Source organism: Nanorana parkeri, unplaced genomic scaffold (genome assembly GCF_000935625.1).
Source record: "Nanorana parkeri isolate BGI_ZX_2015 unplaced genomic scaffold, ASM93562v1 scaffold193, whole genome shotgun sequence".
NCBI classification, from domain to species: domain Eukaryota; kingdom Metazoa; phylum Chordata; class Amphibia; order Anura; family Dicroglossidae; genus Nanorana; species Nanorana parkeri.
The window spans coordinates 704,098-730,526 of NW_017306461.1; the positions used below are offsets into that span (position 1 = coordinate 704,098).

Below are 26,429 nucleotides of genomic sequence, written 5' to 3' on the forward strand. Positions count from 1 at the left end.
TTCGGGCTATGTAACGCCCCGGCAACTTTCCAACATCTGGTCAATGACGTGTTCCGGGATTTTTTGGATCTGTTTATGATCGTGTATCTGGACGATATCCTGATCTTCTCCTCATCTCTGGAATCCCATCGGGAGCATGTGCGGCTAGTCCTTGGTCGATTGCGGGAACACAGACTGTATGTTAAGGCGGAGAAGTGTGACTTTGAAAGGGACACCATTCACTTTCTGGGGCTCATTATTTCAACTTCCGGAATTTCTATGGACCCACAGAAGGTCTTGGCCATTTTGGATTGGCCTGCTCCCACTAATCGTAAGGGGGTGCAGAGGTTTGTGGGATTTGCAAACTTTTATCGCAAATTTATTCGGAACTTCTCTGCCATCATCCAGCCGATTACGTTACTCACCAAACAGGGTGTCCAGTTCCGGTGGTCTACGGCTGCTCAACGTTCTTTTGCCAAACTCAAAGGACTTTTTACTTCTGCTCCTGTCTTACCCCATCCAGACCCGGCGCTGCCATACGTCCTTGAAGTCGATGCCTCTGAAACCGCTGTTGGGGCCATTCTGTCCCAGCGTCTGGGGGATAAAGCTCTTCTTCATCCGGTGGCGTTTTTCTCCAGGAAACTCTGCCCAGCGGAGAAGAACTATGATGTCGGGGACCGGGAGCTTCTTGCCATCAAATTGGCATTGGATGAATGGCGCTATTTGCTAGAGGGCGCTGCCCACCCGGTTCTAATATTTACGGATCATAAGAAACTCGAATACTTGCGAACAGCCAAGCTATGTTTCCCCACCTCCTGTCTCCACATTCAGGGGTGTGGAACTCGTGCTGCAAAGGAGGCCTCCTCACAACTCGGCTCCCCACCAGGTACGTGATACAGTCACCGCTCTCTGCAGGGAGAAAATCGGGAACTGAGCGATCAGTTCCCGATCAATAGAGCCAACGTGTGACAGCTTCAGTGTCACACATCAGCTTTCATTATGGGGATGAGTGTATTTCCTTCTCCCCATAATTCTCCTTTAACAAAGTAGCCACTGCCCCCTGTGCTCCTTTTTGTGTTATCCAGTAATAATGTTGGGGGCAACATTAGCAGTACTCTCTCACTATCCTGTCAGATCTGATTGTGCCCTTAGGCACCCGAGTCTGCTGAATTGTTTCTAATCTATGGAGAAAACATGGTGCATGTGCACTGTATAAACTATCAATGCTTGCTAATCTTGAGAAAAACAATAGCAACTGGACACGTTTTCCAACCTGCCCAGTTTCTTCTTCCCCTGAGAAACCTCAGCTAGGAGAGTCAACATGTACCGCATACTTATAAGATTGTTCTTTTTAAACATGGCTAATTTTGGAGAGTTCAATTTCTTTACAATTAATATGGCCAACCTCAACAGGTTACTTTCTCCATGCAGTAGTAGGACCTAACCACAGCACCGCTGCTATCAACAACCTAAGCTGTTGACTCATAGCAAATACACCTCCTTACAGCTCTAAGTGAACTTAGTATTCAGTAACAGCATACAAGGCTTCAATTTGCAAGGTTTTATTGATTTCAACTGATGGCTCCTGCACCTGCATGACGGTGAACTGTTGAGGCTGTCTTTTGTTAACGTAGTTATTGGTGTTTGGTAAAGGGACATGTACAGAAGTTTACTGGGATCAAAGATTTAGGTCCCCCTCAAGGTGGTGCAGCTGTCACCATAAATATTGTAATGTTACCCTGCTTCCTTCTCACACACTTTCTTTGTGTGACAAAGGAGTGTGTTAGCTGCTGATTTGTACTTATTCTCACACGCATGATTGCCTACGCACAAGAAAGTCCCTTTTACTGAGGCACACAATGACCAGTGGCATCCACCATATTGGGGTGGGCACACCCTGGTTCCCCTTTGTGTTTTGTTTTGGCTGTACAGCAGCACAAGGGCTGGTATGTCCAACCTGACACAAAATGTCTGTATTTCAGGTAGAACAACATTTTGCAAAATGTATCTATTAATATGAGTTATATGATGTTCATATATAATGCATATTACTCTAATAGAGCCAGTTAAAATATGATGCAGTTGGTTGAAGATATTGAAGCATTTAGAACACTAGACGTAAATTGATGAAATCATTTTCTTAAACAATAGTCACACATCACCTTTTTCATTCTTTCTTCCTCCACAAAAGAGATTGACTCTGTAATTTATGAATGCATTTTCTTTCATAATAATGTGCCCTTTGCTGTATAGCATCAATTTTGCCAGTCTATTCCAGATGTTCGTTTGAGATTATGGTCTCATTTTACATTAACTACGATAAAAATGAATTACTTTAGTGCATCACAAAGAAAAGTCTGCTCCTTTTATTTGACTGATTGCATATAAGCTGATTAAATGGATACTGTATTTTCTGACCCTTTTTAATATAGGTATTTTGGTCTGTGGGAATACTAACGTTTTATAATAAAGATGTCAAAATTTTGTGACTGTGTTTTTCACATTCTCTAGTTCTGCAGTATCACTGTGTAAGTTTGACTGTACCTTCCAAATACATGCACACTGCTCCATCATGAGAACTAAAGGAAGGACAATCCTCATTCATGGACCTATAAGTGTGTCTGACATGGTCCCTAATAACTGCAGGCCATAGGAAGACTGGTTAAAGCAACTAGGGCTTGGATGTCCTGCAGCTGCTGTAGCAAGAAACTATTGAGGCTCTTGACTGCCCACCATGAAGTGAAAGAAGATAAAGCAACATTTCTCAACTTGACTTTTTATATGTGTGTTCACTTCAACTAAAATAAAAATAAAATACTTTTTTTTTACATATTAATCAACATATTAGCAAACCACATGAACACTGAGAAAACACAGAAACCTCGGTCATTTAGCTTCCTGTGCACTTAAATGAAATATCTACAATCCAATAGCCATACCTGCTATATCTATTAAACCACATATGTAATGGAGATGAGGAGAGGGGGAGGCGTTTGTAATCCAAATCAGAAGAGCAGCCTAGGATGACAATACTTGTACTCCATAGATACAATACAGCAATTGAGCATTGTCACCTCTAGATGCAAAGTATTTTAGTGGCTGGATCTCCAGGTGAAAATAAACAAAAAGGAAACTAATTCTGCAATATACAACATTTTTGTTCTTGGGTTTTAGACATGTTTTAATTTAGGGGTGCTACAAGGCACAATAGGGGTCAATTTCACTTTTCAACAGCACGGTTCTAATAAGCATTATGGGTCAAGGTTTATCAGGAAAACTTGGTGTGTGGGAAATATGGCATTTCCTGGTCAAGTTTTTGAGTTACTTGGAAAAGATCTATTTTTGTCACAAGTTTCCATTTTTAAATTCCAAAGCTCTCCACTAAACTCGCATATCATTATCTGAACAAAGCAATGTTTGATTTGTCCCTGCAATACATCGCACTATACATGTACCAGTTTTTTTAAAGTAAGTACCTTCCAATGAATGGCAGAAAAAAGACACTGCTCTAATTTATTGTGTCAAATAAAGTAGTGTGCCCAGCAGCAGGTTGCAGCCTAGGCAGAGGGAGTGAAACCTAAAAATAAGACAGAGCTTAGTGACACGGCAGGCCTCAGAGAAACTTCCTTAAGGGCATAGCAAGTTTTACTTAGATATGCCTAAAGCACACAGAGGAGACGGATAAGAAGAAATACAATTTTTGGTATATTTCCAGACACATCTTAAAGCTAAAATCCACATTTTTAGACAATGCTGCATATCAACACATGACATTACATCCAGGTTAGAGGATATTTTAAGTGAGCAGTATAGAACCAGACCCTAAAACAGTTGGTAGTTTCAGGATTTCCATCGGGTTCAGAGCAATAGCTCAACTATTTTGTACTAACGTTAGTAGTATTTCAGTAGTATAGTATAACCAGTAATGGTTTAGTGTTTGTTTATTTGTTCGTATGACATCATTAAACATAGCACAATGTTAAGGCTAAAATTTGCCTTCACTGTTATTATTTACATGAGACAAGGTTTCGTTATTGTTAATGCATTGAAGTTAGCAAACAATGAGAATTTTAGTTTGTTTCCAGTTTGCTCAGATCTTAAAGCTAAAAGTCACATTTTTAGAAAGTGCCACATATCAGCACACAACATTACATCCAGTGAGCTGTATGGAACCAGTCCCTGTAACAGTTACCTGCCTCAGGATTGTAAAAGAGCAAACTACTCCTTTTTTAGATAGCCGTTCAAAGTAATAGCTTATGCTACTATAAGCACTAAAAAAAGCAGTATTTTTAGCAATTCTAGTACATATTTATTTTTTTTGAAAAATCTTTTTATTCATTTTGCATAGCTAGTACATATTTAACAGTATAACATCATTAAACATAAAAGTGGTAACACATTGTTAAGGCTAAAATATGCTTTCACTTTTATTATTTACATGAGACAAGGATTTGTTATTGTTGGTGCATTGAAATTAGCAACAGATGAAAACTATTATTTGAGTTTGTTTCCAGTTTGGTAAACATAATTTGCTTAATTTTAATTGATTTCTTGATGAAAAAGCGATTGTTGAATGACTGTAAAGGCGGATAGCTATTTATTGAGGCAAACAGCTAAATAAATGGATGAAATACATATAGCGGAGCTGTTTTACCAACAAAAGAACAGTATGGGGTCTATTCACGAAGCTGCCGAGGGCAGCCGAGTGAATGACCAATCTGAAGTGAAGTGAGCCGAACACTGTTCGGCTATTCACTTCAGGCTCGTACGGCTGATTTCAGCCGTACATCGGCTGAAATCAGCCGTACATCGGCTGAAATCAGCCGTACATCGGCTGAAATCAGCCGTACATCGGCTGAAATCAGCCGTACATCGGCTGAAATCAGCCGTACATCGGCTGAAATCAGCCGTACATCGGCTGAAATCAGCCGTACATCGGCTGAAATCAGCCGTACATCGGCTGAAATCAGCCGTACATCGGCTGAAATCAGCCGTACATCGGCTGAAATCAGCCGTACATCGGCTGAAATCAGCCGTACATCGGCTGAAATCAGCCGTACATCGGCTGAAATCAGCCGTACATCGGCTGAAATCAGCCGTACATCGGCTGAAATCAGCCGTACATCGGCTGAAATCAGCCGTACATCGGCTGAAATCAGCCGTACATCGGCTGAAATCAGCCGTACATCGGCTGAAATCAGCCGTACATCGGCTGAAATCAGCCGTACATCGGCTGAAATCAGCCGTACATCGGCTGAAATCAGCCGTACATCGGCTGAAATCAGCCGTACATCGGCTGAAATCAGCCGTACATCGGCTGAAATCAGCCGTACATCGGCTGAAATCAGCCGTACATCGGCTGAAATCAGCCGTACATCGGCTGAAATCAGCCGTACATCGGCTGAAATCAGCCGTACATCGGCTGAAATCAGCCGTACATCGGCTGAAATCAGCCGTACATCGGCTGAAATCAGCCGTACATCGGCTGAAATCAGCCGTACATCGGCTGAAATCAGCCGTACATCGGCTGAAATCAGCCGTACATCGGCTGAAATCAGCCGTACATCGGCTGAAATCAGCCGTACATCGGCTGAAATCAGCCGTACATCGGCTGAAATCAGCCGTACATCGGCTGAAATCAGCCGTACATCGGCTGAAATCAGCCGTACATCGGCTGAAATCAGCCGTACATCGGCTGAAATCAGCCGTACATCGGCTGAAATCAGCCGTACATCGGCTGAAATCAGCCGTACATCGGCTGAAATCAGCCGTACGAGCCTGAAGTGAATAGCCGAACAGTGTTCGGCTCACTTCACTTCAGATTGGTCATTCACTCGGCTGCCCTCGGCAGCTTCGTGAATAGACCCCTATGTGTCCTGTGTATTATACAGCTCTAGTAGACTGTACAGCCAGGTTGTTGACTGACCTTCCTTCCTTCCTTCCCACCTTCCTTCCTTGCTGAACAATTTGTAAGAAGTACAGAGAAATAAGACTGAAGGGTGATGCAACAGTCTCATTGTTACAACATAAATTAGGTTGGTAGAATACAAGTTCAGACAGTCATTGGGGTTGCTTTACTATGTGGCCAATAGGCTGTTTACTTAGCAAGAAAATATGCACTTTGCAGGAAATTTTTCCCTTAGCATGGTAAATGTGGTGAAATTTTACTTTTCAAGGAATCATGAGGAATCATAAGGAAATATTAGAAAACAGTGTTATTGCTTGCACATCATTGGATGATGGAAGTCAGCAGAGCTTCACCTCATTCACTAAACTAGAAGGAAACTTCCACTGCAAAGTGCAAAACCTCTTGCAAAGTGAACAACCTGTTTGCCTTTTGTAAATCAACCCCATTACATTAATAAATGAAAAGTCTATCAAAGAATAGTGGAATTTGATATGGTAGTATATGTGTATGGGGTTGTTCTATATTGTTATGAACCACTTCAGCTCTCATACCTGTACACCCCTTATGGACCAGAGCAATTTTTACATTTTTGCGATGGGCCTGTTTTTTCAGTAATTATTTTTTTATTACCTAAGGTAACAAAGTAACATGTTTTTACTAGGACAAACATACTGTAGCATTATTTTGGTGATATCGTCTTACAAAAATGTATGTTTATGCAATACACAGACAAAACTATTATTAACTAGTGTTAGTATTATAATATGTTATATTATTAGTGTTATTAGTGGCTGGATCTCCAGGTGAATAAATAAAAAAGACTAAAAAGGAAACTAATACAGCCACCACATCTAGGGACTGGTAAGCTACAATATACAAAATGTTTGTTTTGGGGTTTAGAAATGTTTTAATGTAGGGGTGATAGGTACAGTAGAAGGGGTCATATCTTGAAGCTAAAAGTCACATTTCTGGAAAGTGCCACATATCAGCACACAACATTACATCCAGTGAGCTGTACAGAACCAGGCACTATAACTGTTACCGGCCTCAGGGTTGTGAAAGAGGAAACCGCTCATATTTTAGATAGCCATTGGGTTCAAAGTAATAGCTTATGCTTTTTTTAAGTATAAGTAGAAAAAAAGCAGCATTTTTCACACTTCTAGTACATATTTATCAGTAGAACATCATTAAACATAAAAGTGGTAACGCATTGTTAAGGCTAAAATATGCTTTCCCTCTAATTATTTACATGAGACAAGGATTTGTTATTGTTGGTGCATTGAAGTTAGCAACAGATGAAAACTATAATTTGAGTTATGTTTCCAGTTTGGTAAACATAATTTGCTTGATTTTAATTGATTTCTTGATGAAAAAGTGATTGTTGATTGACTATAAAAGGCTGATAGCTGTGCATTTTACAGCTGAACTTCAGGCAAACAGATAAATATAGTAAACTCCCAGTTATCTGGTACCCATGGGGATTGGTAGATGCTGGATAACTGTTGTTTCTGGTTTCTTGAGAGTTGCTGTTAATTCTCAAGCAACAACTCCCCCCCCCGCCCATTTATCTGCGGGTTAGTCTGTGATATAGGCTATTTAAAATTGCCATAGCCAATAGCAGGCTGGATATTGCACATGCCTACTGCCCGTTGTTTACATTTACCTGCCAGCTGTGGAATCTAGCCATCGGCTGCAGCAAGATGTAAACAGAGAATTTCGTTAGCAACTAAATAAGTTATCAAGCAGCTGGCAATAAAAAAAATTGACATATTTCATTTGATTTTCATTTATATTTAAAATTCAATTTTTGAATGAATGGTGTTTTCTGAACAAAAACCACATTCACTGTTAGAATTTCGTTCAATCGAGAAACATTTTCCAACATGCTCCTTCAAATTTTTTCATTACTGTGGTTGAAATTGATCATTGATTTAATCACATCAACAATTAGAAAGTCAAATGAACATTCTGAAATAGATTACATACATTTGAAATTATAGTAGCTTCTTTTCCTTCTAGGGTCCCATGGAGCCACCCGTGCGTGAGTGCTCCTGGCACGTGCTATGGACGAGTCTTCTTAAATCTGTAGAAATAACAAGAAGCCACTCCCCTTTCCCCTCTCCTCACTCCAACCCGTGCTAGATTTTGAGCCGTTCCATCCTACACAGTCCCTAGTGCACTATTCATGTGAAGCACTTAGGGCATGCTCTCCACTATCCTGAAGTTCCGGGAAATACAGCACTGGGGACCTGCGGCTGGTGGGAGGGAATGGCAGGATATGTTGTGTTTGGCAAACACACAGAGGAAAAAATGTACTCCACTATGTTTTATTCATTGACTGGAATGCATTCAGCTAAATAAAAGATCTGCCTGTCCAAGATGGGCAGATCGTATGTTTTTTTAATCACTTTACAACCATCGCAAGACTAAGGTCTTGCGATGGTTGTACAGTGTATGGCCACCTTTAAGCAGTAAAGAAAGGCTACCTCCTTGTAAATGGACAGTGAATGAGCAGCACCTGCAGCCTATCCTTCTGTTTTCTTCCTTGGACAGCATGTTCCATTTTAGCACATGTGCATGCAACATACAGCTCCTATAGCTGCTCCTTACTGCTCTTGAGCGCTGATGCTCAGGTGATTACTGAAATCAAGGCAAATGAACCACAGTAGCCACATTTGAAAACAACGTTCATTATTTGCAATGGCTACATTACTGCACTAATATCTACTGTACCTAGATTTCAACTTTAATGGATTTATATTTTTAATGAAAAACTTTGTCTTACTGAGCTGCAGCTGCCTTGTACATGATCATGTGTCAGGTGTGTTTGTAATATTGTGTACACATCTATTTATTGTTGAGAAACAATTAATTCAGGTCTCAGAAAATAAGCCGTATGCGTAATGTGACCTTTAAACGCAGGCATTTGGACGGTGATGCTGACCTTTCTTTAACTTGTTGTGATTGTTTTTTGTTTTGACAGATGCTATGCTGCTTGTTGCTGACAGATTGGAGGGGCCATTCAATATAGAGTCAGTTATGGATCCTATCGATGCAAAGATATCTGAAACCATCATGATCCTGCAAGAAAACAGTGCGCAGGTGTCAGGAAAGGTAATCAGCATCTTTCATGATAATTAATGTGATAAATCAGTGCCCATTATGACAGAGCAGGTTATCAATTTTCTAGCAATGTTTGACAAGAAGACATTTTTCACCACAGAGCTTCTGGGTCTCCTGATTTAATCATTAGCCTAATAATGCTGAAATGCATTTTGAAAACAACGTTTTTTTGCAGTTATTTTCACAGCTTTCTTCTTTAGAGCCAGTTTCAGTATCAATTTATTAGCTACAACCTTAATATACTGCATGTTTGATCTTAGCACTTGGCAAGCAAAAGTGAACATTATAGTAAGTACAAGAATCCCTCTAAACCTTGACCAAGCTTTAATACCTAGCCTAACCCTAAAACAGTAAAAAAAAAAAAAAAAAGTTAATAAAAAAATAGTAATAATATAAAAATTTTAAATAAATTTTAAAAGAAAACAGAACCCACACACACAAAATATACACGTGCAACAGTGTGCACGATACTGTGGTATACGCCATACACATGCGCTGTGGTGAGTTGTTAGAAAGCATGCGCAGAATGTTGATCATAAATTCCTTGCTTACTTTGCTAAATAGTGTAAGAGAGCTTATATGACTGATTGAAGTACACCTAGTATCCATATTTCTTGTCCTCTACAAGCCAGAAGGGGTACAGGGAACTTGGAACTCATATACCTTCCTGCAAGTGACTATAACAACAACTGAGAATCTCAGCTCTACTCTAATAGTAGAAACAGTGCTGAAGACCAGGTCCTCACCTGCCCTTTGCAGGAAAAGCTTTTATATGTACTCACTTCATCTTGTATTTCCTAACTTACATGTAGAACTAAGTTTTTTTATAACACAATGCTCTTAATTGCAAGTTAAACCTTAACTATGGATGAGCTTTGGGTTTGGCATGAACATAAATTCAACCCTCACCCAGCCTGTATGCAATTTGGTCATATTTATTGCCAGTTTGTCAACAGAGGCTGTCATTTTGCACCAGTAACACTACCCATTACTACATGACAATTACCTAGCTGGTGCTTGTAAACAGACTGGCCAGGGGATCCAAGGTGAGGTCTTTGATCAAATATGGTTTTGACCATATTTGGTCAATTACATCACCCAAAGTCCAACAGGTCATGATGTCTGCAGTTCATCATGCTTGTTGTGGATCTACACTGCTGGATGATGGGATTGACACTGAATTTACCAGTGTTTTATTTACCATTTATATTTTTTGTAAATAAGTACAAAGGGGCACTAAGTACCATGTACTCTTTTCACCTCAGGGAGGCCGGATATTTGGGGCCTCCTTATTCTTAAGAGGACCTCCAGATTCTGATAGGTCTCCCCACCTCAGACCCCCCACATGCCTTTTGGGGGACAGGATGTGAGAATCAAGCCTAGTCCGCTGTCAGTATGAGGACAAGGTGCCTTGTCGTACTTCCTGGCAAGACAACCTCCCAATGTTAGGGGAAGGGGGTATGATTCAGGAGGTGTGCACATGCTTGCTGCTCCCATTTCCTGGCCATTCGGGCTGCATTATTGCAATTGAATCTTTAATTAATGTTTTGGGGATCACACACCATGTAGGGGTTGTCTTAAAGGAACAGTACACATTGTTTACAAAAAGGTTCACTGTCCCTTTAAGAAAAACAGTGTGGGTTTTCCCCAACATTCCTAAAAGACTCTTATTCAGGCATACAGCTTGGGTGGCTAGAAAATGGGGCCAGTAAATGTGCCCTCCTTGAACCAAGTCACATGCTCAACATTGGGAGGTACCTGGCAGGGAGAGCGATAAAGCCTCCCCCCATTAAAAGGCACATTGTCCCCATGTTAATAGTTTGGGAATTCTGGGTGACAACATTGACCAAATATGGTCACAAGCCTATTTGGTCAATGACTTCACCCAGGATCTCCTATTGACTGTGTCTATCTTTTGCATTTGAAGTCAGAGTGATTCCAGTCAGTAGATTGTGACAGTATATTTTTTATATTTAGTTATTTATTGATGTATTGATTGATTCGCCAATTGATTACAGCAAGTAAGCCACAAAGTGCTTAGACAAAATAGAGATATGTCTTTCTCTACTTCATGACACTAAAAGGCAAAGGGAGACACTGCTTTACTAGGTGATGTTGACCTTTGTAGACTGGCTATTCTGGTAATTGTGTTTTTCTATGGGCTACTGGGTCATGGTTTAGTTTTGCTAAAAAAAATTAAAAAAAAATAAAAAAAAAAACACTTTTGAGATTTGAGTTATCCAGTCAGGTATACACGTTTCTATTTTCTTCATTCAACCTGCTGTCTGAAAGAAAATAATAGAACAGATTCCCCCATTAATGCTTACAAGTGTTGATTGAGGAATCTCCTGTTTCCTTTGCATTCTGACAGAGGCCATCGGCTGCTGCCAGAATACCTGGACAGAGCTGGCAGCTCATTGGCTGCTAGATTTGTTTATCTGACAATTTTCTGACATGCTCCTTCGATCAGCTGATCAAGGGATGCCAGTTGGAAAGGTGCTGACAGCAGCACCCGTGCACTGAATTTCAAAATTCAAAAAGCGTGTACACCCAGTGATTCCAGAACAAAATTGTTATTGCACCACAAGGCTTGGTTAGATATATTTGGCTTGGTGAGCTTCATATGCCAGGGCTCTATCTGACTTCACCATCAAAGTTGTAGCTACCACAATCTCCATTGTGACCATAACTGAAAGTGAAAGCCTGGTGACAACATGGAAAATGTACAATCACATTATGTGCAAATGAACATACCCACATGTGCACAGAAAGAGTAGTTGATATGCATCCCTCCCCTCCTCACTCTTTAGATCAAATCAGTGAATTCATGACAGACCTCAGATACATACTAATGTACCTTTTTATTGCTACAGGCTGCCCAGAATGTGTTAGTGCTCATATCCTATAACGCTCCATATTCCTATGTCCATGATTTAAAAATCACATGGCATGGAGTACTTAAAGGACGATTGTGCCATACAGGTTAGGTATCACTGCGAATGTGAAACTATTTTTGGGTCGCGACTTAATGACCAAGGACAAATGTGGGTCCTGAGGTTACACAGGTTGAGAACCACTGGCTTAGAGGATTATGACTGTTCTAAGGGCATGTGACAAGCTAAGTCCAGCATACTCCATTACTCTGTAATGCCTAGCCCAGCACATGCTCAAGGTCTTTGAAAGATGGTCCTCAGGGCATATAATGCTGCAGAATATAAACACCTTTAGCAGTTACAAAGATGATCTTGTTTTTAATATCCTAAAGTATTCAAAAATACAAATGAGAAACATAGTTTTAAGTTTATCTTTTATAGCTGCATTTTTTCTTTTATGTTTTCTTGGGGTTTTTTTTAACTTAAATGATTGTTGCTCTACGCTGCACAGAAAGCCCTTGGTGTTTGTTTTGTTATTATTTCTAAATGAAAAAGATGGTCAGGGTTGTTTATTGATCAGCTTAGTGCAGAGCGTACAGCAGCACTTATATTTCACATTTAAAACAGCATCCTTTGCTTTTACTTAGGAGATATGCCATTAAATTATCTGGTCTTTTACTTTTTCAATTTGCTCTATTTTAAGAAGACTCTGACATGATAATAAACTTCTGCAATGATGGTTATTTCTCGCCTTCCAATTTAAGCTCTTTATTTGATCAGAGGGATACAATTTATTAGTATTCTGCAGCCTGCCAACAGCTGTTTGCTAGGCAATATTAAACTCTTAATTGACTCGAAATGTAACATTTATGGTAGATCAAATTGAGAGCCTAAGGTTGCATGTCAGGATTAGAGAACCATGTTTATTCTTTTACAAGTAAAACAACCATTGAAGTTGTGCTAGGCTAAAAAAAAGTATTTCACTGCACTTTACCTACAGCCATTACCACCTTAAGACGGGTACTTATATGTTTTTACTGCTTCTCAGAACAAGGAATTTACTTGTTCTAAGATTTTAGGCAACTACAAAACCATACCACTCTATTGCTATTGATCAGAGATTGTCTGTTCTATTTCCTGTCAGCCATTTTATAGCAGTGTAGCTGAGGCCAAGCATTGCAGAAGGAAAGGGCTGTACTTGCTTGTTAAACTATTAATTCAACCAGAAATATTGCTAATATATTCATGTCAAGGTCACGAGCTTCATATCTGAATGCATGTTTAGTGAATGGTGTAGGATTTGACACGCTACTATTACCCTGTGAAATGGCGTTTTTGCAGAACAGCAAAAATAATATTCTAAGTTTATCTTTTTTTAACAAAATAGTTGAATTTTATCATTTTCCTTGAAACTGGCCCACTATGGTATAAGCATGTTCCAATGGCAGCTGTTGTATTTTAGCTGCCAGTTGTGTTCTGAGAAGTTGATGTGAAGAAAGAAAAAGGGCACAGGGCTAGTCATCAGTATTACCTGAAGACTCTCTGCAGCAAATCTTTTCCCCAATTACTGACTTACTATGCCTTGTTTCACACTGTGCCTTTATGTGGATGCAGCCATCTTGGTAGAGGCGGGGCATTGCTTCTCCATTTAAAAGCCACCCCCTGATGACTTTTGTGGTTATATACAAAAGGTAGCTGGAGAGGTGCAAGAAGCACAGATCCATAGAATAAGCGAAGCAGAAACAGGGAGATGTTTTCACTGCAGGTCCTCAGGTTCTGCTTTCTCTCTAGCAAGGTGAACAGTGAGCAACACAGTAGTGAAATCACCATATCTCGTAATACTAGTAGTCAAAGGCAATGTGCCACAGATGATCTCACACTGCAGATATAAATATATGAGTTTACAGCATAGGAGTGCCAAGGCACACAAAGTGCACTGCGGGTACAATAAACGTTTCTAGTATGTACTTAGTATATTTTCTATTTAGTTGAATGTTATATCAGGAAAATACCTCATTATGGCCAGTAGATGGAGCTGAGGAGTGCTCCTCAGCTCCACCTACTGTTCATAATGCTGAAGATATATATAATAGCTTACATTTTCTTATGTTTGAGTTGGTCATATCTCACTTTATTTCCTGAACCTTCATATTGTTTTTTTAATGTAATGGGTATTCTCACTGACCAATAGGGATGAATAAGGGCTAGTTCACACCAGCTGCAGTTGTGATGCAGTCCGTTCAGTTTGGCAGCTGCATCCAAAATGCATCACACTGCTTTCCTATGGGATTTCTGGTGCTCTGTTCACACCAGTGCAGTCTTTTTCCAATGCAGTCAGAAAAAATACTGCTGGATTCATTTTAGTGCTCTGACAGGAAGAAGGAAGTGACATAATAGTCTAATTTGCATTTTGCAAAAAAAAAGCATCGGATCACATCAAAATCGCGGGAAAACGCATCACACGCAGTTATGGTGTGAACTAGCACTCAGGCCAGGTTCACACCATTTTCCGGACTAGATCTGGACCAGATCTGGAACACTGTGCATTGTGTTTTACCGCTATTTTTGCCGCATTCCGGAGCAGGTTTTTTTAGCTTAAAACGGGGTTTTAGGTGGGGTCCAGTGCATTTGCATGCATTTGTATACGTTTGTTATGTGTTTCCATGTGTTCCAGTGCATTCCAGACCAGAGAAAATGAGACAAGCAGTATGTTTTTGTCTGGTCTGAAACGGACTGTGCTGCTGTATACAAAGCCCAGAAATACCATAGGGATACATTGGGATGCTTATTTGGTCTGGTAACCAACTGTTCTGGTCTGGACATGATCCAGACATAAGGGTCTATTCACTAAACTTCCGCAGGCAGCTGAGTGAATGACCGACCTGAAGTGAAGTGAGCCAAACACTGTTTCGGCTATTCACTTCAGGCTGGTACGGCTGATTTCAGCCGTACATCGGCTGAAATCAGCCGTACATCGGCTTGCTTTGCATGGCTTCGGGGCGGGCGAACATGCTCAGCATGTTTGGCTGACCCGAAGTGCAGAAGGAGTTCGACTCAGCCGATCCAACATCTGGATCGGCTGAGCCGAACCTCCGGCAGGCTGCTCACTGCTGTTCTGCCTATTCTTATAGATGCCGAACAGCAGTGAGTGAATAGCCGAATGCCGCTGAGCGGCATTCGGCTCGGCTGTTCTGCTCGGTCCCTCAGAGGGACCGAGCAGAACAGAAAAATAGTAAAAAAAGTTTCAAAAACAGTAAATAGAAAACGATTGTCCGCAGCTAGCAATGACAGCTAGCTCCGCAAAACAGTTTTCTATTGTCCGGCAGTTCTGCTGCCGTCAAAAAAAAACTTTCCCGGGTGCTGTGGGAGCCTCCCGCTCCCAGCCGCCCAGGAGAGAAACACTGCTGTTTCTTTTTTTTTTATTCTGACACGGAAAAAAAGAAAAAAGAAAAAATTAAAAAATGTATTTTAGTAAACTAGCATTGTACCCACCCTCTGCTGATGGACCTGATGGAGAACTGCAGCAGAGGGCGGGTACAATGCTAGTTTACTAAAATACATTTTTTAATTTTTTCTTTTTTCTTTTTTTCCGTGTCAGAATAAAAAAAAAAGAAACAGCAGTGTTTCTCTCCTTGGCGGCCGGGAGCGGGAGACTCCCGGGGCGCCAGGGAGAGTTTGCTGTTTGGAGATCAGTGTCCCTGGTTAGCATGTACGTGTTTTGACGTAACGTACGTAGGGCAGAGCTCCTGATGTCACCACGCTGAGCCGGACGAACAGTTTTCATATCACTTTGCTGCCATTTGTCCTGCTGGTATGATCCAGCTATACCCAATGCCTGTACTGTTTACACCAATGTGAGTACGCATTTTTTATATAATAAATTGCATTTTATTGGACGTTACGCACTATGTCCTTGTCCTTTTTCTCTTTCCACCGGGATTTATACTGGTACCTGTGATCTGAGGAGACCTTATCGCCTTTTTCTGTGCATGGGCTTCCCTCCCCCATTAAGAAGGGAAAAAGTGCATTTGACCTAGCTCTGTGGGTCTACCTCCCCAGGTGAGCATTCACTTGTTATCATCACTCACTGGGTGGAGGTGAAGGTCTGCCTGCATTGTGTGATCATCCTTACCTGAGAGTTATATGCACATTGGCTGCGAATCATCTGAGGAATTTTTTGCACAATCACCATTGTTTGCGTTTGTTTTTTTCCTTGGGACTTTTTTTGCCTATATTGCTTTCAGAACTATATAAATGTAGACAGAACAGTGCATCTGTTTGCTTATGCTGAATAACTCAATCAATTTTGCTGCATACATTTTTTTAAGTCAGTACTAGTGATTTTATCTTTTATCTTGTTTTTTTACGTGGTACGATCAAAATGCTCTGATCACAAGCATTTCTTAAAAATATATGATTGCTGGAACATAAAGGAATACATAAAATTCAATAAACCATTAACTTGCCATTATAACATTCTGTTACATATGGTGTCATGATGTGATGATGTTTTTTGCCGCTCTCATTATTATTTATATTTCTAGTAAATAGGTATGATTCATAAACATTCATGAGCTCATTATTAAAACATATATGTTTCCCTTTTATTACATCAATTTATAAACATAATTTACATTTTATAACATCTGTTGATGTGTCTGGTTATGGAAACAAATATTGGGAAAAGACTATTATGATGAAATGTAATCCTGACTATTAGTTGTAACAGATTCTGAAATCTAATACCAAAGTAATTGTAAATTATTTGCTGGATTTATCACGAACGTGCCATGGAATATAGTTGAGAAAACATCAGATGACTGTGCATTTGGTATTCATGTACTCCAATTTGTCCATAATAAATACCATGAAGGATTTTCTCAAATTAAATGATGTGAATTCAGAGGCCAATGTTCATCTTCTATACGAAGTGATACTGGTTGACTATTCCAAAATCCTGGAGCTAGATTGGATGTCTGCTGAATTGCATTTGATTGTCACATTAGATTGCTGATTATTACTAGACAGCAGCAGAATGAGAAGGAACAGAGTGGGCACTTTCTTATTTAATTCTGACCACAATCAAACATATCCACTTGTTTTAAAAGTCACAACACTTCCAATATCCAGGTATAATTTAAGATGAATGGAGGATTCACATCAATGGAAGCCCAATCATTATGATCCATCTTTAGGCGCACATATTTCAAAGTTTGGGCACGACAGTCCTACTGGATATCTGCCCACACGTGTACTTTATTTATATATAGGATATACCCAAATAATGTTTTATTTTAGAACACGGTAGTCATATCCCGTTCTATCCGCTAATATGTGCCCAATCACAGTTCAAGTATCCAGGTTTTCATTGACATGATATGTGCATTTATTACTCGACAAGCTAAGGTTGTATACATGGTCTTTTAGGAATGCAAGCCATTAGGAATGCAAAAACACATGCATGACAACAGCTTCATACAGCTTAAAAAAATAAGTAACACATCACAAGAGGGTGAGACGCACCTATGAAGGAATTCAGAAGAATCTCAGAACCAAAATCAAATTGATTTTAAATGCAATTATTACACACAAAAACATGCTACATTTGCTCACCTTAAGGTGTTTCACGCTGCTTTAAGTAAGCAAGTTAGGGCATGTTTACACAAATATTTTGTTTGAATTAGAACTGCTCACCTTCTCATACAAGTCACTGGGAATGCAAAAGCAGCTCATTGCAGCTTAAAAGTGTGATAATTTCACTCTCAGATCCCATTGTTGTAACCTGAATGTGATGTTTACACTATCAGATCTCACCATGTGCAGATGTTTTCCTGCTGTAGAACAACAGTTTAAGAACCAGCAGACTAAAAATGGGGAAGGTTAACTGAGCAGTTAACCTTATATATACACCATGTGCTTTAATGGAAACATGCACCATTCACAGCATCTGTTGTTGTAGTTCTGATCTTTGTAGAATATATCTGTATCACTTGTTGCTACATCCAGACAGGAATGTAACAAAATTTGCCATAGCATTTTACAGAGGCAACATTATTTAATTTCTAAAAAGAGCATAGAGATGCACCTCAACAATTTTTGAATATTGTTTTAATGAAAGGAAGCAACAGTAAAAATGAAATGAATAAAAGTGAAAAATACTTCCTTACAATCCTCACAAATAGCACCTCCAAATGAACTTAAACACATCACAAATATGAGCTAACTGCTCCTTAAAAACCAGCTGTGTTTTCCCATCAACAGTAGCCCAATGTCACTAAAATAAGAATCTACAATAATGTTTCCCTGCAAAGAAAACATTGAATACTTACCTGTCCTGCTGCTAGCACTACCAATCTCTAAAGTAGTTAACAGAGTGACACAACCCTGGTCCTCTGATGCACTCAGTGCTTCATTCCACTGGTCCCTACCAGTACACAGTAGAAATGTTAGATCAAATCACTTAGAGCAGTGGGGGATCAGGATTCCATCACTAGTGATACATTCTGCAGGATCGTCATCTGTGGTTTATATTCACTACTGCAGAGATCAGCAGTGTAGGCAGCAGAAGAGTTGAGCATTCCATGTCTTCTTTGCAGGGGATACATTATTGTAAAATATTATTGTGGTGACAGAGTCACTTTAATGATCACATATGTACTGCATACGTTCTAAATCTATTTTTGTATAAATATTACAGTAGTAAAAGTTGGTATCTTCTGTAAGATACCAACAGACGCATACAACATATTTTTGTTGGTAAAGGTAAAAACAAAACAGTTATGTTTACTTTTCAATGGAAACAATATGGCTTATTCACACAAAAGGTTTTAATATAATGCTTAACAGAATATTAATCTTTGGTGGTTGTTAGAAATAAAATCTGCTAGTATTTTGTCATCTCTGCAAGTCTAAGAATGCTGCAATGCAACTGACTTCCTATACATGTCAAAATAATTACTTCCATTTTTTTTAATAATGTTTGTTACAGATTGTAATACATTTATTTTGTCTTCATTAGGTGTTTCTTGGATGTGGTCAACCTAAATCGCTTCGTTCTTTGAGGACACTAAGATCATTTCCGGGAAGATATAACATGTACTTTAAACCGTATAGTTTACATGAAAAACCAACAACTGCTGTTGGTACCAGCATGGATCGATTGGTATGCCATTTTTATACGTTATATATTCTATATTATAAATGGCAAAAACAAGGCTTGGTACTGTAAAAATATATACATGGCTATTTTATTAACACTAACAAAGAAGCTCTATAACCAAATATTCCTATTTCCCCTCTTACAGCAACATATGTCATCCATACAGAGTTGTAGTCTACTGTTAAAATTTGACTGTTGTAACACAGCAATCCAATATAATGTTAGTGTTGGAGATTTATGGTTACATAATTTGACTTTTGTTATGTTGTGACACACAGGGGTTGATTTACTAACCTTATAAACACACCACGAACATGTATACACCTCTGTAGTGTGTTCCCTCCCAGCATGATCTATGGGTGGAATCTAAACACCTTTGTAGTGTGTACACACCCAGCAGGTGTGTTGTGCAAAGCCCTGCATGAATTTGCAAGGTGATCTTGTGTAAATTAGCTCTATGTTGTGTTGCTTGCGTTGATGAATGCAGGAATGTAAATGCATGAGCTAACCATTTTTGTCTAAACTGTGAAGCAGCATTATATATGCATCATGTGCATGATTTTTCCATATATGGCATTAGTGGAAATATGCTTTTAGAGACTTTTTGGTTGATAAATACGTTTTGCTGTGTAAAAATCACACGCACCTAGTGCGTGCGTGTGTTTGGGTTAGTAAATCACCCCCACAGCCTCAGGTGGCCCCGGAGGATGGCCTGTGACAGAGTTGTACAGAAATCCAGTGGTTCTTTTTTCAATTCTGCACAGTTTTATGCAACACTGAAAAAAGAAAAAACAAAACAAATGAAAAAAAGTTTTTATATAAAAAATAATAGCTGAAAAAAATTAGCGATGGGGAGGAAGGAGGTACTTGGGGCTGATTAGCTTTTACTAAACGTTAATAGGGGTAATATAGGAAAACAGTTTATTTATAAATATTTTTTTCTTTTTACGTGTAAGGTTTTTTTTAACTGATGTCATATACAGATCAAAAGTCACCCCTTAGATCTACATATGAATGAAATAGTAAAAACAAAGTAGACATACATGATTGCAGTGTATTACAATTGAGGTATTTTTCTCAGCATATTGTATCAGGGTTATTCACAAAGCTGCCGAAGGTAGCTGAGTGAATAACCGAGCCGAAGTAAGCAGAGCCGAATGAGGTTTGGCTATTCACTCCAGCTCAGTACGACTGATTTCAGCCGTACATCGGCTGAAATCAGCCGTACATCGGCTCTGTATGACTGCCTTCGGTCAGCCGAACATGCTCTGAGCCAAAGTGCAGAGGGACTTCGGCTCGGCCGATCCAACATCTGGAAACAGCTGAGCTGAAGCTCCGGCAGCTCATTAGCTGCCATTTGCCCCTATTGTCATGGGGGCCGAGCGGCATTCGGCTCGGCTATTCTGCTCGGTACCTCCGTGCAGAATAGAAAATAAGTGAAAAGAACCGAAGGGCTCCGGCGGCCAAAGAGAGCTGAAGGATCAGCCGAAGCTACGGCAGGATCTTTCGGCTCTTTAGTGAATAACCCCCTATATATCTAATAAGGGATGGTATCAGAGTGCTAACTTTGATTTTGCAATACTAAAATACAACACAAAAATAACCACTTTGTGTCACTACATCTTTTATACTATCCACTTTGTTGCAAAGTAACCATAAAGTTTGCATTACATCATGCTTGACATATTCAGCTGTTCTCAGTGTTAAAAACAAAATAACGTTAATTTAAAAATAATTTAAAAACAGCTTAAACCACAATCCTAATCAAGTGGAAAATCTGCCCTTTTAGAATTAAAGCAAATCTATTTTTATCTGTGCAACATGTCAGTACAAGTAATCAGTTCTTCAGTCTATATCAGATAGCCTGCATATGGACATTTTCATTATTATTTTTAACATACCAGTGTTCACGCCTAATGTATTAGGCATATATCCTTTCAAAGTTCTGTAATTATAAGTATTGCATGCACAGACAATATACTGTATGTATCTCTTTCTGGTGGGTTTTCAGATGCAGCACACTTACAGTTAGCCTCCCATATTTCATTTAACATTCTATAGATGTATTGCCAGGTATCACTTTCCTTCAATCCCTCATGTTGAGCTGCTAGTGACAGAATCTGCTTTCTGCACCAGCTGCCCCACTCTGGGGCTGGTTAGTGCACCACAAGTACCTCCTCTTATTGGCTCCTCCTGGAAACTGTATGAGGCATAATCTGCAGTAATACCAAGCAATAACGCTGGATGTTTACATTTATATTTCAATCTGAACAGATCTGATTAGACATACATAACATCAGATTAGGCTTGTATTCTAATCACTCAGCTCCATATGCAGGATATGAAGGGCAGAGAATGTCTAAACAGAACAGTTGTCTAGGAACACATGTTTTTTTTTTAAGATCACTGTCTTTCTATTCACCTTTATACACCTACATCCTCTGATCAGCTACACTGTTAACTGAACAACACCTGAGAACTTGGCTGCAATGGACCCTATAGTATTACTCAATGACACATGCAGACTATCGGCAAGTGTTGTTTTACAGAGGAGCAGCTTTCAAAATGTGACAGTCGCTCCTGTTATTTCATACACAGCAATTCTCGGCTGTCCTTTTGGCAGCTGTAATTAATATTTGTAGAGAAGGACAGCAGCAGGAGAGAGTAACAGAATGTTAGAGATATGTGCGAAGAACTTTCTTGATGTTTCTTAGGGCATATCTCCTACACTCAGTCCTTTAAATGGTTAAACTATATCTAAACTAAACTAGAACAAAAAATGTAATATATTTCAACTTACAAATCCTTAGAAGTGGTGGCTCCATTAGGTTTTTTTATGATAATAATATTTCCTGCAAGTGCAGAAATAAACCGTCAATCCTACCGGAAAGCAAGTATCCTTGTAACCTCCTGTGCACTAAATTGAAATCTCAAAAAATGTAATCACCCACTGCATCTATTAATCTGTACATTCAGGAGACCAGCCTAGAGTGACAACTTTACTTCTTAATAGACAGGGTGGAGGGAGTAAGCGTTGTCAGGGACAGGGAATGTGTTACTGTCGGGATTACCAAAAGAAAAAAAAAAGAAAGCGAATGCGGCCACAACTTATAAGAACTCTTAAGCTGCAATATATTAGATTTTTATGTTTAAGTTTAGATATGTTTTAAAGGTACATGGACCTACCACAAGCCCAGACTCACTCAATGGCAACAGAAGGCCTTCAGTGTGTATCTGCACCAAAAACCAAACCAAGTGTGGGCTTCCAGAACACTATTGCAGGCCCTGAGACATGATGACATGCCCCCAAGGGAGGCTCCATGATGCCGTGATCTCACAGAAAGTGGACTGAATTATACTACATGTCCTTCAACCCAGAAAAGAACTAGCTGGAGTTCAGAGCAGTGAGTCTGCAAGGGACATCATTGATGAATGCAGCTAGAACCTTTTTTTTTTTTAACGTTTACATTTCCTTGGCAATTGTTTGTTTTAAAACTTGTTGTAATCTGGAGTTGGGCTTTAACAGACAATGCCCAGAGCTGAAAGGACACCAGCAATTTCAATTTGGAATTATGCAGAAAAAACCCTCTGCGCTAGAAGAAACATTGTTGTTTTGAACCATCACAATCTTCAAATGACTATACATCATATATGCTAATGCAAACATATATTGTCATGTCATGTTTTCACTTCTCCTTCAGGTCCCCAACAGGCTCCTTGATGTCCCTGTTCCTCTACACACAGGACAACATGACCCCGGTGTGTACAGGAACACCTATGAATAAACCAGTTAATGAGCTGATCTCAGCTTAGTAAAGAACTATTATGCAATATAACAGCTAACAACATAAGAACAAAGGGTGTGTGTGCGGGTGCGTGTGTGTGCGCGCGTGTGTGTGTTTGTGTGTATTATAACCAGTTATTGTCTACATCAATGAAAAGTTGTAGACATTTTAAATAATATTGCACATTTTGTGCAGATGTCATATGTTTTGGCTCTTGACAATAGAAAACAGATGTGGATTCCATACTCTTTCTTTAAAACATAGAGAATGTGCTTGCAGTAATCAGAATGTAATTATCACCGTGGTGCTATATCATTAAAAAAACTACCACTGTTTATTTATTAGCCAAAGTTTGTTGTACATAAATCTATGCAAACAAGGACAGAATCCAGCAAGGTGCAACATAAATCTCTGGCACATACCTGCAGATTAATAATATGAACAGCTGTGTATTGGGTTTATTGACTCCAGGGTGGATATTAAAAGTAAAAATGAGCAGCTGTAGGAAAATCATATTCAACCACATGATTAAACTTTTGAAAAAGTTATGCTAAAAAGATCAGTGGTATTTGAGACACATTTGGGTTATTTTCTTTTATAGACAATTAGATGATTTTACCTAAATTAACATTATCATAACTACTTGATGAATGGTTGCCATATTGCACTTGTGTATTGTTTTACACTAAAAAATATTTGTTTGAGTAACAGTGAAAGGAAACCCATAGGGACAAAAATATGAAGGCTGTCGTAACTGAGCTTTCTTTATGGTCTGGAAAGGTTCTGGCACCAATGGGGTTCCTGCTACAAACGTCTTCATAAAACCAGAAGGATGTAGGTTATGAGTGGAAAGTAGGGAGAGTGGGTTGTAGGATGGCGCAGAGCAGCTGGCCCTGGCCCACCAAATTGAATCATTTGGATAGACCTCATAAACCCCATCTATTGACCTCTTAACTTTACAACCACATTAAATCTACAAAGTCCTCTTTCCGTTTTCCTTACAGTGATTACCTGATATCAGTCTTATGCCTTTGTTTAGCCTAATATGGAGGTAACACTCATGTTAGGCTGCTTTGCCATGTGACTTGTCTCTTGCCTCCAGACTCACTCCCCGCCCACCACTTTGCTACCACTGTTACTATATCCATCCGCTTTTATAAAGAAATATAAGTAAAGAGTATCTTGTTTTAATAAGTCTTTTACAGACTCAATGGAGTTATCCTTTTCACAGGCACCCAGGGGCATACTGCTGTTGCATAAGACATTTAAAATATAGAGAAAAAGAATATGTAGGCTGTTATTACTGATCCCTCTTTTTGGTCCAGAGGGGTTCTGGCACCAAGGACTTTCTAAAATAGCCTTCTTCATAAAACCAGATGGATGCAGCAGCAGGTTATCTGGGAAAGTGGCAAGAATGGGTCATAGGATGGCCCTGAGCAGCTGGCCCTGGCCCTGGCCCACCAGGTTGAATCATCTGGATAGACCATGCAAACATCACACATTGACTTCTTAATGGATTTTCATACATATTAAACCTTCAAAGTCCTCTTTTTTATTTGCCTTACAGTACTTGCCTGATATCAGTCTTATGTCTATATACAACCTTATATGAGGCTAACTCTTGCTTTAGGCTACATTCCTAAATAAACTATCTCTTGGCGCGAGACTCACCACCCCACCCCCTCTGCTACCACTGTTGCTATATCCATCTGCTTCTATGAAGAAATCTAAAGAAAGAGTTTCCTCTTTTATAGACATTATGGATTTACCTTGTTCCCAGGAGCCCAAGAGGATATTGCTGTTGCTGTTGTAGAAGACAACATTTTAATCGGGTGCAATGTGTTTACTGACACGTTTTCTACTTGAGAAAATGCTAGTACCCAGAATGCTTTGCTGATCAAAATGGCTTCAGCATTTTTCATTTACTGACCAAGAATAATTATTTTGATTAGGAGTTCTGACATCACTTGCTGCATGGTTGTTCCAGGTCATAGACTTAGAAATTATTAAAACCAGGCAGCTAGCATTTCAGTATAAGGTCAGCTATAGCAACCTAAATATTTCTCTCGTGTAGGTGGTAAATGATAGCTCTATACAGCAAATTACACTTTTCTTAACTGTCACAATTTTTAGCTACAGCGCAGTGAACTTTCCTTGATGATTGGAGGAGTTGCTGAGTTATTGCACTAGTATGTGTTGAACTCAGTGAATGATTCGAACTTAAAAAACATTGTTCCCTACCATACCTTTTGAAGGAATATTTGCTCTATTACAGCTCAGGTTTGCCACACATATTCCTCTCTAGGTCTAGTGTATAGATCTGTATAAATATTTTTAATGAAGTAAAATGTTGAAAGGCTTGTCACCTTCAAAAGAGAGCATCGTGCAAAAGAGTAACCTATAGACACCAACATTCATATTTTGGTGATTTGAATTAAAGGGAATCTGTGATGAGACATGACTTTATCGGAGCAGAAAGAATAGTTCTAGGACAGTCAAGCTGATCCTTCAGCCTTAGTTTATGTGAAGTCACTACAGCTGGTGGGCTATGAACTGCAAAGCTGCATTTTTGTTCTAGCATAGTTTCTTTCATTCATAGGGAAGCCAAAGGATCAGCTTGATAGGAGTCAAAGAATGGCTGGAGCCACTGATAGTTTTTTTCTATGACATTCATGTCCTTTATCTTTAGAAAGACTGACAAATCATTATCCAGGAATTCTGTTGCTAAAAAAACAGGACAATAAAGGCAACCTTATCACCTATTGTCTTTGCTCCTTAACGTCCACATGATATTCATGTATTTATTACAGGCATTTATATAGCACTGACAATTTTTGCAGAGCTTTACTTACTGTATACACACATCAGCCTCTGCCCTAAAGGAGTTTACAGTCCAAGGCTCCTATTTTGCCTTGACATAAGATCTTGCCTCAAGACTCTCTCACCATCCCTACTGCTACCACTAATGCCATATTCAACTGCTTTTATAAAGGAATGCATACATACTAGGAAGAACTTTAGACAGAGCCAATTAACCTACCTTGTCTTTGGAGTGTAGAAGGTAAACCACACAAGCACAAGGAGAACATACAAACTCCATGCAGAAAGTGCCCTGGCCGGGATTCAATCCATGGACCCCAGTGCTGCAAGGTGGAAGTGCTAAACCGTATTACATATTACAACATGTGTTTTTGGCAAAGCATCTTAAAGTATAATCTCAAAAATGTATAACAGTTAAATACATGCTTAAAATTAATGTTTGTTTTTATGTCAGGACAGGAAATGATTGGAAATCACTGCGATGCACATGCAGACAAAAGGGAAAATACATTTTTAGAAAGGAAGGGGGGTTAGAAGGTCTAACAATAGTTTAATTGCTGTATGTGCCTTACTGTCCCAGTAATGACTGAATGCGCTTTGTTGTGCAACTGCTTTGTTGTATGGGTGTCACAGGGACAGATAATTAGGGTACATCGTCTCAATGGATTCACAGATAGAAAAAAAAATGAGAGAAATGTTCATTCCTTCAAACTCTATCCAAAACTAAACAAAATGGAATGGAATTAGGATTTAATATGATACTACTGATATTTGTAAATTAC

At 39.3% G+C, this 26,429-nt stretch overlaps 1 protein-coding gene across 2 annotated transcripts in view; it reads left to right on the forward strand.

Annotated features, from left to right (window-relative positions):
- GPC6 (glypican 6) overlaps window positions 1-26,429 on the forward strand; it is a 450,840-nt gene that overhangs the window by 377,095 nt on the left and 47,316 nt on the right. For both annotated transcript variants that reach the window (XM_018555360.1, XM_018555361.1), the window contains exons 5-6: window positions 8,871-9,001; window positions 18,902-19,045. In XM_018555360.1, the coding sequence (XP_018410862.1) occupies window positions 8,871-9,001; window positions 18,902-19,045 (275 nt within the window). The remainder of the gene's footprint in view (window positions 1-8,870; window positions 9,002-18,901; window positions 19,046-26,429) is intronic.